The sequence below is a fragment of the Pseudorca crassidens genome, chromosome X, assembly GCF_039906515.1.
Source record: "Pseudorca crassidens isolate mPseCra1 chromosome X, mPseCra1.hap1, whole genome shotgun sequence".
Classification (NCBI taxonomy): Eukaryota; Metazoa; Chordata; class Mammalia; order Artiodactyla; family Delphinidae; genus Pseudorca; species Pseudorca crassidens.
In genome coordinates, this window is record NC_090317.1 from 2,007,096 (window position 1) to 2,022,041 (window position 14,946).

General features: G+C 62.2%; 2 protein-coding genes across 3 annotated transcripts; both read right to left on the reverse strand.

The window, feature by feature from the left end:
• Positions 1-1,472: 1,472 nt before the first annotated feature.
• FAM50A (family with sequence similarity 50 member A) lies at positions 1,473-7,853 on the reverse strand. 2 transcript variants are annotated; one of them, XM_067722205.1, is made up of 13 exons: positions 7,634-7,852; positions 6,346-6,430; positions 6,148-6,247; positions 5,731-5,876; positions 3,598-3,674; positions 3,421-3,487; positions 3,204-3,265; positions 2,904-2,980; positions 2,622-2,676; positions 2,399-2,447; positions 2,236-2,306; positions 2,031-2,141; positions 1,473-1,920 (listed from the first exon to the last, which is right to left on the reverse strand). In XM_067722205.1, exons 1-13 carry the CDS (start codon positions 7,742-7,744, stop codon positions 1,912-1,914), a joined length of 1,020 nt encoding a protein of 339 aa, XP_067578306.1. In that variant the 5' UTR covers positions 7,745-7,852; the 3' UTR covers positions 1,473-1,911. The 2 variants fall into 2 exon arrangements, with proteins under 2 accessions (XP_067578306.1, XP_067578307.1); XM_067722206.1 differs by lacking the exon at positions 1,473-1,920 and having other exon boundaries at positions 2,025-2,141; positions 7,634-7,853.
• Positions 7,854-8,473: 620 nt separating this feature from the next.
• GDI1 (GDP dissociation inhibitor 1) lies at positions 8,474-14,389 on the reverse strand. Its single transcript, XM_067723822.1, has 11 exons — positions 14,236-14,389; positions 12,942-13,049; positions 12,698-12,797; positions 12,422-12,556; positions 11,754-11,952; positions 11,362-11,493; positions 10,711-10,810; positions 10,205-10,376; positions 9,780-9,924; positions 9,601-9,655; positions 8,474-9,510 (listed from the first exon to the last, which is right to left on the reverse strand). Exons 1-11 carry the CDS (start codon positions 14,278-14,280, stop codon positions 9,358-9,360), a joined length of 1,344 nt encoding a protein of 447 aa, XP_067579923.1. The 5' UTR covers positions 14,281-14,389; the 3' UTR covers positions 8,474-9,357.
• Positions 14,390-14,946: the final 557 nt, after the last annotated feature.

Sequence of the window (14,946 nt, forward strand, 5' to 3'; positions counted from 1 at the left end):
TGTCGACACACCTGCTCTCCTCAACGCCTAGCCCACCCCCGGCAAACACTAGTCCCCAGAAACCTTGGTGAGCACTCACTGGCCTCGGTGACCTCGTGTAGTTCTAGAGCATCAGATAATAGTCCCAGCAGCCCCCAACTTTCCTCTGCGGCCCCCGGACCTCTCCCCTACACTCCACACTCACGTGAGTTCAAGGTCCCGAGGAGAGGGCCCCCAGCACGACAGTGCCCCTCCTGGCAGGAGTGCTGGCCTGCACTGGCCTCCAGGCAGGAAGTAGGGAGCCCAAGACTGCCAAGCAGAAAGCTGGCCCTTTCTCAGGATAAGGGGCTCCTCCCTTGGGCCCCACCAACCATGGTGTCTTTTCCATCCCTCCAATGGCCACAGGGAAGGGGGTCTCCTCCCCTGACAGCCTCCCTGCCCCCTTGACCCTGACCCCAGACGTCTCCCTTCTTCCCAGCAACTTAGGGCTGTTTCCCTGACAGGACCCAAGATTGGGCCTCAAGGGGCTTGTTTTCCAGAAGCTGCCGGGCCAAAGGCGGCTCCCTCAAATCATGCAGTCTTCTGGTGGCTTCTCAAAGGGGGCAGGAGGGCGTTGGCGCAGGCCAGAGGATCCCCCCGCAGGGTTCCCGGAACCCAACAGAAAGCCCCATCGACTTCCTCAGAGTTGTTCCCCACATCCAGGCCTATTCTACCCTCCTCCCTCCTCCAAGTGACCCTGGATGGCCCCGCCCCAGACACAGGGTAAGGAAGCCCAAGTGACAGCTCCTAGCTGCCAGATGGGCCTCCCCAGGCCACAGCTGAACAGGACAGAGGGCCCTGCCACAGAGAAGGGCACAAGAGCCTGTGCACCCAGCAAAGCCCACCACCAGCGTCAGATCTGCACACTGGCCAGGGAGGTGGGGCCGGACCCAGAGCGGAGACGTTCCCTGCCGGCTGGGGTCTGTCCCCTGTCCCCTCTGCCAAGTCTCAGGCAAGGGGAATAAGGGGGGAGCAGGGGTGGTGGGCTTACCTTCCTCAGCCTCCTGGAGCTGGGCCCAGGGGAACCAGGGGAGCTGGCCGCCAAGGCGGGGCAGGAAGCAGGAGCACACATCCCCAAGACAAGTTCCCCCCTTGGGGCCGTGACAGCGACCAGCCCCAGGGCAGCCTGAGCAGAGCTGGCCGTGGGTCGGGTGGGCAAGCAGTGAGTACAGGGCATCCACAGCGGCCTTCCCGTGTCCAGTCTGGGGAGAGATGCTGTGACAGGGATACAGGGTGGCTGGGAGCCACAGGCCAGCCGTGTCCCTCATGGAACGGGCAGCTAGGAGACACAAAGGAGCCCAAAGTCCCGGGCGGGAAGCACGGGGAGGAACGCCCTTCCTCCCCATGTAGGTGCCGCAGTGGGGACGAGCTGGGCCTGCTGAGGACCCAGTGGATCCCTCCCACCCTCCCACCCCTGCCAAACACACGCTTTCTTGCAAGACACAGAGCAGAGATACGGTATAATCCCATTTATGTGGAACTTCCAGAACAGACAGATCCACACAGACAGAAAGTAAACTAGGGGATGTGAGGGGCTGGGGGTCAGCTGCTAATGGACGTGGGGCCTCCTTTCGGGGTGATTCACAACACTATGAATGTACTAAGTACCCCTGGATGGTACACTTTCAAATGGTCACAACGGTGAATTTTATGCTATGTGAATTTTAGCTCAATAAACAAAAAAATCTTTAAAATAAAATGCACAACAGGTGCTCTAGCTCTGACGTGTGTATCTCTGTCGTAAAAGAAAAAGGCGGTAAACACAGCACCAGGGGCAGGGGCTGAGCAGGCCCCGTCACGTCTCGGGAGCAGGGAGCCGGGCGCCTGGAATCCTGGGGCCGCAGGGAGGGCGCCGCAGGGAGCCGGAGGGGCTGGGGCTGCGCTGCTGCCACATCACCGGATCTGGTGCAGGACGAGGGGACAGAGAAGGAAAGGTGAGCTGAGCAGGGCCGGGCGGGCCTCCCGCCGGGCAGCCAGGCCAGCTCCCACCCAGTGCTCGAGGGCTTCTATACCGTGTACTTGTCCCACTTCTTCTCAGGGTCGTAGGGCTCCCAGCGGCTGGCGGGGAAGATGTGCTTGTTCTTCTCGTACCAGCTCCGCAGCACCACCTTGCCCGCGTGCGACTGAGGACGGGAGAAGGGCCGGGCGCTGCGGCTCAGGGCTCAGGGCCACGTGTCTGGACCCCTCCTACCCGCGCAGTGCCCCTGCCCACCGTACCTCATCCTTCTCCACGGTGGCATCACTGAGCAGCCGCACGTCATCGTGAACGTCGAAATTGAAGAGGGGCCCTGCAGGGACAAGGAGACAAGAGGCCAGGCCCCGTCAGCTGCCGCCCCGTGACACGGGCAAGTGGCCGGGGGGCGGGGCCAGGCACACTCACCGCTCTTCCCTCGTGCCTTGGTGACGATGAAGTCATAGAAGCTGTGGTGCTACGAGCAGAGGGCAGGAAGGTGACGGCAGGTGAGCCACCTCGGCCGCCTGCAAGCCGGGTTCCAGCCCTGCCCACCCGAGCCGAAGACCCAGGGCAGGCGGGGCCCCCCTCGAAGCCCCCAGGTGTGCCACGGCCCGAGACCCTCCCCGCAGCCCCCAGAGAAGGGACTCACGTGGGGTATGATTAGGTCCTCCTTGATGTACATGAGCTGCTCCACCCCTGCCGACCTGAGGGAGAAAGGACCAGATAGCAGGTGGCCAAGGACACCGGGGCACCAGAGCTAGGAGGCAGAGGCCCGCGATGCTGGAAGGGGGATGGGAAAGGGGGCACGGCCCCCTTCTCAGGAGCACGGCGCCCGGCATGCCGCGAGCAGCAGCCGCCACCTGGGGTCCCGAGCGCCAGGGCTGAGGCTGCAGACTCCGGTGCACCCCGCTGCACGCCCGCGCAGCCCCACCTGAGCTCGCTGAAGTCTTTGCGCAGGATCTCGAGGGCCTTCTGCAGGAACTGCTGCATCGTGTTGCCCTTTTTCATCTGTGAGTGACCCAAGAAGAGGCAAGAGGGAAACCGTGCGGGGAAACCAACCGAGGAGTTGGGAAGGGAGGACGGAAGCCCGGAACCCTCCTCCCTGCTCCCCCCGAACCCCCAGGAGCCACCCATACCAAGGGATTGACAGCTCCTTCCCACCGAGGCCAAAGGAGGCTGGGCCCGAGGGGCGAGGGGCATGGGGCACGGGGCGCAGGCCCCGCAGCGTCACCTTGACTGTACGCCGGTGCCCAGAGCCATCCCAGTAACTGAAGGTGATCTCGATCTCCTCGCCTACAAAACAGAATTGCCGCTTGGCCTCCAGACCCCGGTGTCCCCACTCCCTGCCAGCTCCCTGGGGCTCGGGGCGCTGCCCAGAGCAGCGCTGGCAGGAGCGCGGGTGCGGCTCCCAGCCCCGGGCCACACACATCCCCCTCCGGGAGCCTCACTCTTGATCTTCTCCTGCTTGGCTTCCCACTCCTGCCGCAGCTCCTCCCGGAGCCGATTCTCCTCCTCCTGGAAGAGAAAGAGGCAAAGGAGGGAGGCCCAGGGCTGCCCAGGGGGCACGCAGGGCCCCACTTCCTGAGCAAAAGCCTCTGCCAGGGTCGGGGTCAGGCCGCCTTTACCTCCCGGTCTCGGTCAGGCAAGAAGCTCGTGTCCACATCTGGGTTCTTCCCCAGTTTCCTCTTCTTTGTGGTGATCTCTGGAGCAAAAGGAAACACAAGGGTCAGTGGCACGATGGCCCTTGCCTCCGGGGCACCCCAGACCTTTGTCACCCAGGCCTCAGCTCAAATGCAACCTCCTTGGAGGCTTCTTGGACTGTCCTGGCCAGGACGCACAGCCCTCTTCACAGCACCTATGGAAACCTTTATGAGAGGTGCCCTTGCCAAGGGGCCTTCACCTTGGTCTCCACTGCCAGCAGCTGAACAGGAGGCTGGTACCAAATTGTTGCCCCATCAGCTGTGACCTGGAGTGCCTCGGGGGACTTAAGGCCTCAGTGCCGGTGCCAGAGGGAGAGAAGGTCCTTTGCACCAGAGGAGCAGGACATCCACATCTGACGTCTCATCCACTCTTCACGACAGCCTCAAAAGGTTACGACGTTCCTTTTTACCAGGAGACGAAACTGAAGCCCAAAGTCCTATGGTTGCTACTATCAGAACCCGCGGGGAGGAGGGAAGGAGAGGCCCCACTTGGGCTCAGGCCAGGCCTGACACCTTGGACTCTGCAACTCACTTTCCCCAATTAGGACACAAATGAACGAGAACAGTGATTCTTTAACTTGCTGGTCTCGGCACCCTGGACAGTCTTACAAGTCACCAAGGACCCCAGAGAGCTCTTGTCCCTGGGAGTTGTAACCGTTGACAGTCACCAAACTGCAAATTAAATCTGGGAAGTGCCAAAGACTCGAGAACACGAAAGCATGCATTCTATCAGCTGTCGGAGGGAGGGCGGCATGCCATGTCATGTGACCTCTGGAAAAATCCACTGCACGCTCATGAAAGAACAAGAGTGCAAAAGGCCAAGAACGTCTTAGCACAATTATGAAAATGGTTTTGACCTCGCAGACCTCTCAAAAGGGTCTCGGAGACCCCCAGGGGTCCCTGGAGCACTCTTTGAGAACCGCCGACCTAGAAGACAAGCCCATACTCCAGGGCAGGGGTTCCAGCGCCTGGACAAGTTACAAAAATTCCACGCCAGCTACCCATGGCCGGGCCCCGGAAACCAAACCTCCAGGGGGAGGGAAGCACCCTCAAAGCCCCAGTGACACACAGAGAGGTTGAAAGCCTCCCCCCAGACCCGTGCTGTCCCAAAGGTGGCCTCTGCCACACAGATGGGCAGCTCACACCAAATGGAACTGACCTGCCCGTGGGAATATTTTAGATACCAAATATTACTAGTTACTGTTACTAAACAGTAGTGAGACTACCCCAGGGGTTTCCCCCCCGGGGGGCTGGCAGCCTCTTCCTCCTGACAGCACTGGCCGCTCCCCTCAAAGCTGTCCCAGTGCCATCCCCTGCCGTGGTTCCCCAACACTGATCCCAGGCCACCACATCCTGGCCGTCACGCTTTCTAACCCAGGCCAGGCCTGTGCTGCATCCTCCCCGGTCCTCAAATGCGTCCACTTCTGCCCGCTCTGCTTCTGGGCACACTCATCTCTTGACTCTGCATGCTTCTCACCCGCCTCTCTCTGGGTGCTAATGAGATTCCCCTCACCCTGAAGGCCCAACTCAATTTTCTCCCCCTCCCTTGGCCCCAGCGAGACACACGCTTCCCTGTGTGTCTCCCACCAGGACAGGGACGGCACCCGGCTTCTGTCCGTCTGCCTCGGCCCTGGCCCGGCCGTGAGCGGGTGCCCAGCACACAGGGGCCCCATGGTGACCTCAGCCTTCCCGAGTCATTCCTGTGGCCCCTTGTTCCCTTGGGCAAGTCCTGCACTGTCCAGTGAGCAGCCGCTTAGTTTCTGCAGTTGGGTCAATTTACACTGAAATTATTCAAACAGAATTAAGTTTGGTGCCCAGCCACACGAGCCCCACACAGCTGCCCAGGGACCACACAGCTGGTTCCCACTCAATCGGCCACCAAAAGCGAGCCCCCCACTCAACTTTGCCACGGTGAAGGCTTGGCCCTTTCCCTCCTGCCCCAACTTGTGAGGTCCGGGACCCCGAATGCGGCGGGCAGTCAAGGCTGTTGGCAGAGGTGCTTCTTCACTTGCGAGCTGGATGCCAGGACAGAGCTCTGCCAGCGGGACCTGCCCCCACCTTCCCTCTCCAGCTCGTCGTCGTCCATGGTCGCCTCCTCCTCCTCGTCGCCTGCCTCGTCCTCTTCCTCCAGGGTGAAGGACAGGCTGGAGATCTTCCGCTTGGCCTCCTTCTTGCGCTCCTTCTCTCGCAGCTTCTCCAGCTTCCTGCCGAGGCATGGGTGGCCGTCACGCATGTTCCCACCCCCGAGGCCCCTTCCCCAACCCAGAGCCACCTGTGTGCTCAGTGCGGGTCCCACTCAGCGCAGGCCCAGAGGAGTCCTACTGGCCCGGGGCACTTCAAGTTCACGGGCAGGCAGGGCTCTGATGATGAAAAAGGGTCCCTCCTCCCCTTCCACGTGCAGGACCAGCCTGACCCGCCCCCAAGCACGAGCTCCATCCAGAGGGGAAGGCCGCTGGCTGGGAGGAGACGACCCACAGCTGCAGCTCCTTCGACTGCTCCTTCTTGGCCAGCTGCTTCTCCCGCTCCTTAACCAGGGCCTCCTGCTTAGCCTTCATGTCGTTCAGGGTCACAAGACCTGCGAGGTGAGGAGACGCGGGGGCAAGAGGCGGTCACCCAGAGTCAGCCATGCAGCCGGCCTCAGCCCGGGAGTGGGGACACAAGCACTTTGCTCACCCACAGTGCTGGACTTGAGCTCCGCCTCCACGGCGTCATAGTGCGCAGAGAACTTCTTGTCAATGTTGGATTTCATTATGTTCTCCTGTCCGGGAGGGAAAGCAGCAGTGAGGGCACCTGCCACCCCACCATGCAAGCGGGGACCTGGGTTCTAGTCCCAGGTGTGTCCCTAGACTCACTATGATGTGACCTTGGGAAAGACATGTCCCCTTCCCTTGACAGATGGAAGGTTCCACGGGGCTGTGAGAGGCTCTTCCAGTGCCGAGGGAACCAAGTGGGGTCGTTTCCCCGTGCCATCTGTGCTGCTCCGGCCCCTCCACAGGTCCCACTGGGAACCAGAGCTCACTCAGTGGTTGGTGTTCTTCACGCCCAGCTCTTAGGCTGAAGCTCTGGAGACCCAAGGCCAGGAGTGCCAGGAGGGGGCAGAGAGTGGCTGGCGGCCCGGTCCCTCACCGAGCAATGCTGCTCCCTCCTGCCCCAGATGTTGCCAACAGCTTCCCACGAGGCCTCCTCACTCCAGCCCAGTCCCATCCCACTTGGTACCAAGTAGGTCCCTCTCTGGCCAGCAGCCTCCACAGGTGGCGGCCAGCAGAGAAATGTACCTCCGTCCCGCCACTGAGTCCGCACTGCGACAGTGGGGCTGGGGCACAAGTGTAAACCGAGGCAGCACCGGGCCTCAGCATGCAGCCACTTCCTTGGGCCCGGCTGCCACAGTACCTAAGGCCTGCCCTCCCCTTGCGCCGAGGCCCTGCTCTTGACTCTCCCCCAAAGGCCTAAGTGGAGGGCTCCTTCCTTCCTGACGGCCCACTGCCATTGGCCACTCACTGAAGCCCTTAGTGAACCGCGAGCACCCCAGACCTTCCTGCCTGCCTCTGTCCCATGAAAAGGGCTCCAGAATGAGTCCGGTGGATTGGCTGGGGCCCACCCTTCCTGATATCCATTGGATCTGGGCCTGACTCTCAGGGCTGAAGGGCCAGAGAAAGAATGCTCTGTGCCCTCGAGGATCGCCCCAATGCCAAAAATGTAACCATTGAGTGTGGCTCCTTCCTGCTGGAGGCTTGTCACAGCCCACCTCCTCTCAGCCTTCTGCGCCCATTTTACACATGAACAGACTGTCGCCGGCTCATTTCCGCCCCTTGCTAGAGATCGGCGAGCAAGGGTCCCACCCCCACTCGCCGCCCGCGCTCTGCTCCCGCTCCCCGGGGCCCCGCACGACCCCGGGCGGCGGGAGCAGAGCACGGGCGGCGGGCCGCGCGCATGCGCCGAGGCGCCCCGGCCCAGCCCGCACCTCCGCGATTCTCTGCTTCATCTGCTCCATCTGCTCGCGCTGCTTCTCCCGCTTCTTCATCAGGTGCATGGCGCGGCCCGCCTCGCTCGCGGCACCCTTGTACTGAGCCATGGCGGCGGCGACAGCGACAGCGGTCCGGCCGAGTCTCACGGGCTGCAACGGCTGTGGAGTCGGCCGTGCAGTCAACTGACCCCAGCGCCGTGACGTCGCTACCGGGGAACTCCCTGCCACCGCGCCCCGCCCCCGGCACGTGACTGCGTGCCGCCCAGCTCCGCCCCGCTAGCGGCCCCGCCCCGCCGGCCGCCGGAAGCTGGACGCCGCGGTCCCTCTCTTTATAGGTTCCCCATCAGTTCCTCAACAATAACCGCCGGTACGAGGCTGGGTTCCCAGTCCTGCTTCCCTCTGTTGACCCCAAGGCTGGGCCCCCGGGCCCCTCACTTCCTCGATGTTGATCTCAGTCTAAGGGCAGATCCCCATCCCCTCGCTGACTCCCTGCCTGAGAGCGTTCTGGTTCCCCCTGCTTCCTTGGCTTTGACTCCCCTCCCAAGACTGGGCCCCAGCCCCGCGGTTCCCCAGGCCATGAGGCTGGGCCTGCGCTTCTGCTTCCTCCACCTCAGCCCCCACCCCAGGCCAGACCCCTCTCCCTCGATTCCTCTCACATTGACCCCTTGGGCAGCGTGATGTGACCTGTTTCCTTCCTGATGGAGTCACCTCTTACAGCCATCAGGAGCAAAGCTAAACCCCACGCAGTCCCAAGCCTGGGTAGGAAAGGAGGACAGCCCAGGGAGCCAAGGCCCTCTCCAGATGCAGCTTTGGGGAAATAAAACGAACGATCTGGGCTCAGGTTTCAACACAGTTTTATTGGGAGGTTTTGTTTTCTGTGAAATACACTAGAGGTTGGGGAAGGGGACACATTCACTTTGCAAGATAAGGGTTTCCCACCACTAAGGGGAAGGAATAGGGCAGGGCACACGGGGTTTGGATCCATTTTCCCACCTCCTTCTGCTTTGCTCACATGTCTTTTCTCTCTCAGCAAGTACCAGCAGACACAAAGACAAGAAACAAAAACCAAATCAACCTCCAATGGGGCCACACCCAAGCCCTCTTCCTTCCCAGGCTGCACCAGGGTCGCCAGGGTTAGGAAGGCCAGGCCAGGGTAGCTGCTCCGCAGCCCCAGGCCGCACCGTGAGGCTGCAGGGCACAGTGCTCCCTTCTCACACAGGGTGGGCCGAAGTTAATAAATTAGAATAAATTACGGGGGTGGGGTAGGGAAAGGACTGCAACTTTGTGCTGGGAGGGCCCCTTCTCTCCAACACACAAGAGCTGGTGGGGGGAGGCAGGGGGCATCTCCAAAGGCCACTAGAGCAGGGGTAAGAGCGGTGGGGGCAGAAGTCAGCTTTTCCTCCACGTTCCTCCCGAACAGAGCAGAAGAATTAGGGGTGGGGGGAGAGACACACACAAGGAGAGGAACCCCCTTCTCCCAGGATAAGGAAGGGCCAAGAAAGAGGATACTAACCAACCCCCCCCCCCGCCCCGTCTCCCAAACCATCACTAAGGTTAAGGATTTGGTCAGTGAATCAATGAGGTGGATGACAGGAATGTGGTGGGGGAAGCAGAAGATGCTGGAAACGGGGGTGCCCAGCCACGCCCATCTCCCCAGCCCTTGAGGAGAACAGGCTCAGGTTGGGGCAGAGGGTACCAGGGGCTGGGGCCGGGGTCGGCAATCACTGGTCAGCTTCTCCAAAGACATCGTTCTGTTTGCGCTTCATGTTCTCAAAGTCAAAAGCGGAGCCTGCCATGCGCTTGTAGATGTCTTTGATGTCGTTGCAGGTTGTCTCAAAGTGTGTAGTGGCATCATAGGAGCAGGAACAGAACACCTGGAAACAGCCAGCGCCCGGGGCCCGAGGTGAGCTGGGCAGGGGCCCTGGGCGGGCAGCCAGGAGCCGGGGCCGGGACAGGCTGCTTACCTGGCTCTCAGAACCATCGTCGATGGGCTCGTACAAGTCACTGATGGCCACAAACCTGATGGGCAGATGGAAGGGACGAGACAGGTCTCACAACCAGCCTTGCCCTCCCTGATGCCCACCCTCCGGCTCCTTGGCTCCCTTCCCCCCCCAGCTTCCGCCCCAGCCCCCCAGCCCCTCACTTCTGGTCAATGGGCTCCAGCAGCTCCAGGGCCGGCTCAACCTCCTTTTCGGGCTCTGCGGTCTCCACCGTGGTGCTGGCGATGGCAATGTACTTGCCCTGCGCGGCCACATTGTGTGCATAGGAGATCATGCACACGTAGATGTCTGTCCGCAGGAAGGGCTCGGTTAACACGGGCATGTGGGGGGCCAAGCTCAATTTTGGCCCGCCCACCCTCCCCAGCCCTGCAGAGCGGGCAGCATCCAAGCTGCCACCCTCACGGAGGAGAAGAGACCAAGCCAGCCAATGCCTTGGACCTCAGGTCATGGGGACTGCAGTGTGGGTCCCTGTTCTCCCATGGAGGGGTCTGGCAGGGAGCCAGCCCCCAGGCTGAGGGGAAAGGCATGAGCCACACCGGAGAGAACACGTGACTTCCTCCAGTCCTACCTGACTTCCTGTTGACCTGGTTCTGGGGGATGATGATTTGGCAGGAGTTGGCATCATTGGTGTTCTTGATGGGGTGGCTGAGGATACAGATGATACGGATAACCTGGCCAGCCTTCCGCACGCGGTCTGGGACGTAGCTGGGGTCACAGATCAGCTGCTTGCAGCGGGCCACCTGTGAAAACACCAAAAGGCCTTGTCCCTATCTAATCACACCCCTCGGGGTTTCAGGGCCTGGACTCACGACGAGGGCTGGCAGCTCCGGCAGGCAGGACACTCCCACAACATGCAGCTTCCTCCTGTACCTCGGGGAGGGGGGCCCTGATACACAGACGTCTGCCAACAAGATCGGCTACATAGTCTTCTTCTGGAGCCCCGGTCCCCAGCCCGAGGCCCTCAGAGCCGAGCAGCAGCGGACCCAGCAGAGCCAGGGTCACTGGGAAGAGCACCTCTAAGGAGGGGGCGAACCCCGCCCAGACCAGCGTGCCTGCGCGGCGGGGACGGCTCACCTCTCCCTCGGACTTCACGCCCACCACCTTGCCGTCCTCCATGATGATGTCATCCACGGGTTTGTTCAGCATGTAGGTCCCCCCGTAGATGGCACTCAACCTGTGGTGGGGAGAGTGATGGTGAGGGCGCCCTCCCAGGACAAACGGGGACCAGTGATACTGCGCCACCTGCCCCTACCAGCACGAGGGTGCAGAGAAGGCGGCCCCAGGCAGGCAGAGCTCAGGAGACCTGGCGGCCCTTCCCAACTCTGTCGCAGCCACACACTCAGGACTGAACCTGGAGTGCTCCTTCCTCTCCGGAGCTTATCGCCAGAATGCTCGGCGAAGGGCTAGCGTGAGGGTGGCTCCTCACGGAAATGTTCTGGGAAACAGAACGAAGGGCTCTGGAGAATCCGACTCGAGGTTTCCAGGCCCCGTGCCCAGTCCTAGTGCTGCCTGACTCAGGCCAGGAGCCAAGCAAGCCCCCATCTGTGGTTCTTCAACTCTGAACGTCAATACCCCACTGTGGTGTCACCACCCAAGGATGGAGTGAAATGAACTAGGACCACAGTGGGAAAGTACAAAATGCTGTGGAGGTACCCAAGGGGGCCGTTTCCATCGCCGGCCTCAGTCCTTCTTGGGGCCGCCAGCCGACCGAAGCGGCGCCCTTACCTTGCAAAGCCCTGGGGCAGCTCGCCAAGGCCATAGAGTGGGTACAGATACGGGCTCTTGCCATACCGGGCCAGGGACTCGCTGTACAACTTGATGCGGTTGATGGTCTCAAGACAGGGCTGGTCCAGGTAGCTGGGGGGATGGGGTCAGAAGAGGCTCCAACAGCAGGACCCCCAGTTCACCCCACCCAGGCACCAGGCCAGCCTTCCCACCACCCTCAATGGCCTGGGGAAGCCCACGGGTCAACTGTAGGGAAGGGACAGAAAAGGCGACAGGCAAGCGAGCACGAGGCTGAGTACGAGAGGCGTGGGCCAAGAGAACAGCAGGCAGGAGCAGGTAGGGCAGGGTGAGGGCCGGATGAGGGGTGGTCTGCCATGCCAGTTTCCCCTCACTCATCGGTGCGGTAGAGCGCCAGGGCATGGCCAGTGAAGTCGATGACATCCTGGCCCAAGTCAAACTTCCGGTAGACGTCACGCATGCTGGTGTTCTGGGGGTCAACGCCCTCGAAGGTCTTGGCGTCATTCTCATCAAAGTTTGCCACAAACACCAGGAACTTACGGAAGCGCCGTTTCTCAAACATGCCCATCAGATCTGCACGGGCAACGTGAAAACAATCATTGCACCACAGACAATGAAACTCTCCATCCCACCAAGGAGGCGGAGCAAGCGCGCACCCTGGCTCCCAGCTGAGTTCTCTTGCTGACCCCCACGTGACCTCAGATGAACCCCTCTGTGCTTCTTGGCCTCAGTTTCCCCATATGTACGAAGAGTGAGTCGGGCTGGACGGCTCTGAGGGCCCTCCCGGCTCCGACACTTGGGGACGTTTCACTAATCAGGTGAAGCCCCTGTCAAAACCTGAAGTCTGTCAAGGACTCCACATCCCTTCCGCACGCGGACTCCCCTCCTGGCAACCAGCGGGAGGCATGGCCCAGGGCACAGAGGGGTGACAGAGCAAGGGGCTTCCGGTGCGGTGTGAGGAACGTGACCTTGGGCAAGGGGCGCCCTGCTCTGGACAGCTGCCCCGCCCCACGATTCCCCGGCTCAGGGGACCCACACTCACTAGAAGCCAAGGCTTCAGTCTCGGTGGATGGTACTTTGTAGATCTTGCCCCCCTTGTAGACAAAGCTGCCCTCCACCACCTTGAAGTCCAGGTAGCGCGTCACCTCTGTATACAGCAGCATCTTCACCAGCTGTCCTGCGGGGTGGTGTGGGCAAGGCAAGAGTCAGCGTGGCTCACTCCAGAAGCTCCACCTGGTCTGGCTGCCTTTCTCTGGAGTCTGACCCTCCTCTGGTCATCCCAATCACCCCCCCATAATACCTCCTTCATCTCCCTCACCGTTGGCCATGAGGAATTTGGGGATCAAGTCAACGTTCCAGTCTCGGCCCCGGCCCATCGTCTCAGGGGGCCCCTCCAGCAACTGGAAACGCTTATACAGCTGCAGGCAGAAGAGAGAGACCGAGATGCACCTCAAGGACCCCCCCCGCCCCCACCCCCCGCCCAGAAAACCTGGGGAGCTGCTTCGTTCCGCACCCCACACGAGAGGTTAACAAGGGATGGGCCTGGGCCCCAAGCACCCTACCTCCTCCAGGGGGGTGATGGAGGAGCTCTCGCCCCCATAGTAGGGGTTCCGGTCCATATGCAGCACCTTCTTCCCGTTCACGGACATGATACCCGACAGGATACATTCCTGGGCGAGGGGCGATGTTCACTGCACTCCTACCTGCCCACATTCCCACCAGGAGCCCTGATGTATTCCCCACCCCAACCCTGAGAGGAGAGCAAAGCTGGAAGGACTGTGCCCCAACGGACAGCTCCTTCAATCCGTGGCTGGTCGCCTTGCCTAAAATTGGGGGTGGTGCTTCATTTGACCACGGCTTCCTTTCATAACCTTGCTAGGCAAAAAGGTGAACAAGGAAGATCGTATCCAGCAGACACACGCAGGGTCTTCCAGCAACCCAGATACCAAGAAAGTCATCTACCTACGTAGAGCCCCACAGAAAAGCAGATAAAACACAATGAACCTCAGGGACGACCTAGCTGCACAGCCAAAGGGACCCAAGCGGGAAGCAAAAAAAGGCTTAGTTAGCATGGGACTGAAATCCCAGGCCCCACCCTGGACTACTCTTTCCTCAGAGAGGAGCTCCTGACCGTGAGCCTTCCCAGCCACGGAAGGAGCTTCTGCACCCGACTGAAGGGGATGCATCTCTCAAGGCAGCAGTCCGAGGGGGTTTGGGGGAGGGTAAACACCCTCACCAGTCACTGTCATCAGCCCAAGGACAAAGGCTGCAAATACGACTCAGCCTGAGGTCTCCACGGGAAACCGGGGTGGGGTAACGGGAATGTGGTCACTGCCCCCACTGCTGCTCCTTCTGGAACATTCCATGGGTCCCCGGGCCCCATAAGAACCCGGGGAGGCGGGATGAGGGCCCATCCTGGCCAGGTCCCCCGACCTGACCGGCGGTCCTTGTACTACTACATCCCCACCAGAATTAGCGCAAGATGGTAGGTGATGCTGGGCTGGCCTTGGGTGGGGGCCGGGTGGGCGGGGTCAGGAGCAACGGGAGACATCGGGGCGAGCGGAGGTGCGTTTTCCGGCCCTGCCGGCCGGAATAGGGAGGGCGGGAGGGGCCAGGGGTCGGGGCCCGGGGAGTTGGGGGGGGCGGCCAGAAGAGGGGCCGCTTCTTGGAGATGGGCCAAGACAGTGGGTAGAAGCAACGTCGAGGGGGGATGGGCATGGGGCTGTCTTTTCGGGGACACGAACGCCGGGGGCGGCAGCGCCACGATGGCAATGATGGGAGGATGGGGCCGAGGGCTGCAGCACCCCGGGGAGAAGAGGGCGAGGCGGAGCCCCGGACGCCAGAGGCCGCACTTACGGTGAGGCCGGTCCCCAGCACGATCACATCATATTCCTCGTCCATGGTCAGGCCTCGGTGTCAGCGCCCGTCGGCTCCTCCTCCTCCTCCTCCTTCACCACCGCCGCCGCCGCCGCCGCCGCCGCCGCCGCCGCACTGGACCAAAGATGGCGGCGCTTCGGCCGCAGCCCGACCCCTCCGCCGCGTCAAAGAGTCCCGGCCCCTCCCCGCCCCCGCCGCGCCGACCGGGGCCACCGCCTCCCCGGGTTGGCTCCCGTGAGGGTTGCTGGGGTCCGGGCCCCAGCACCAGCGCGGCTCTGCGGGCAGCGTCCGCTCGCCAACGGCCCTGAGGGGAGAGCGGGCGGGGCGGGACGGGCGGGGCGGCTCGGCAGCCGGTGCTGAGGTCCGCGAGGGATCCGTGCGCGGGAGCCGCACGCGCCCCGCCCCCCGGGAAGCTCAGCGCGGCCCCGCGGGTTGGGTGCGCGCCGCTGCGGCAGCCCGAGGCGGCCCCCTAGGGACGTAGGGGCGGCCATTGTCGCGGCCGTCTCCACCCCCTTCCCGGGCGCTGACCGCCCCCGCCCTCCTTTAGTCGGTTAGGGACGCAGCTTGCTAACAACCCTCTCGGCCTCCCCTGGCCGCCGGAAAAGCAGCCCGCAGGACGGACCCGTGCGAGACCCTCCCGCCTCCCTCTTGGTCGCGCTAGGCTACGGGTACCTTCGCACGCCTCCTCCG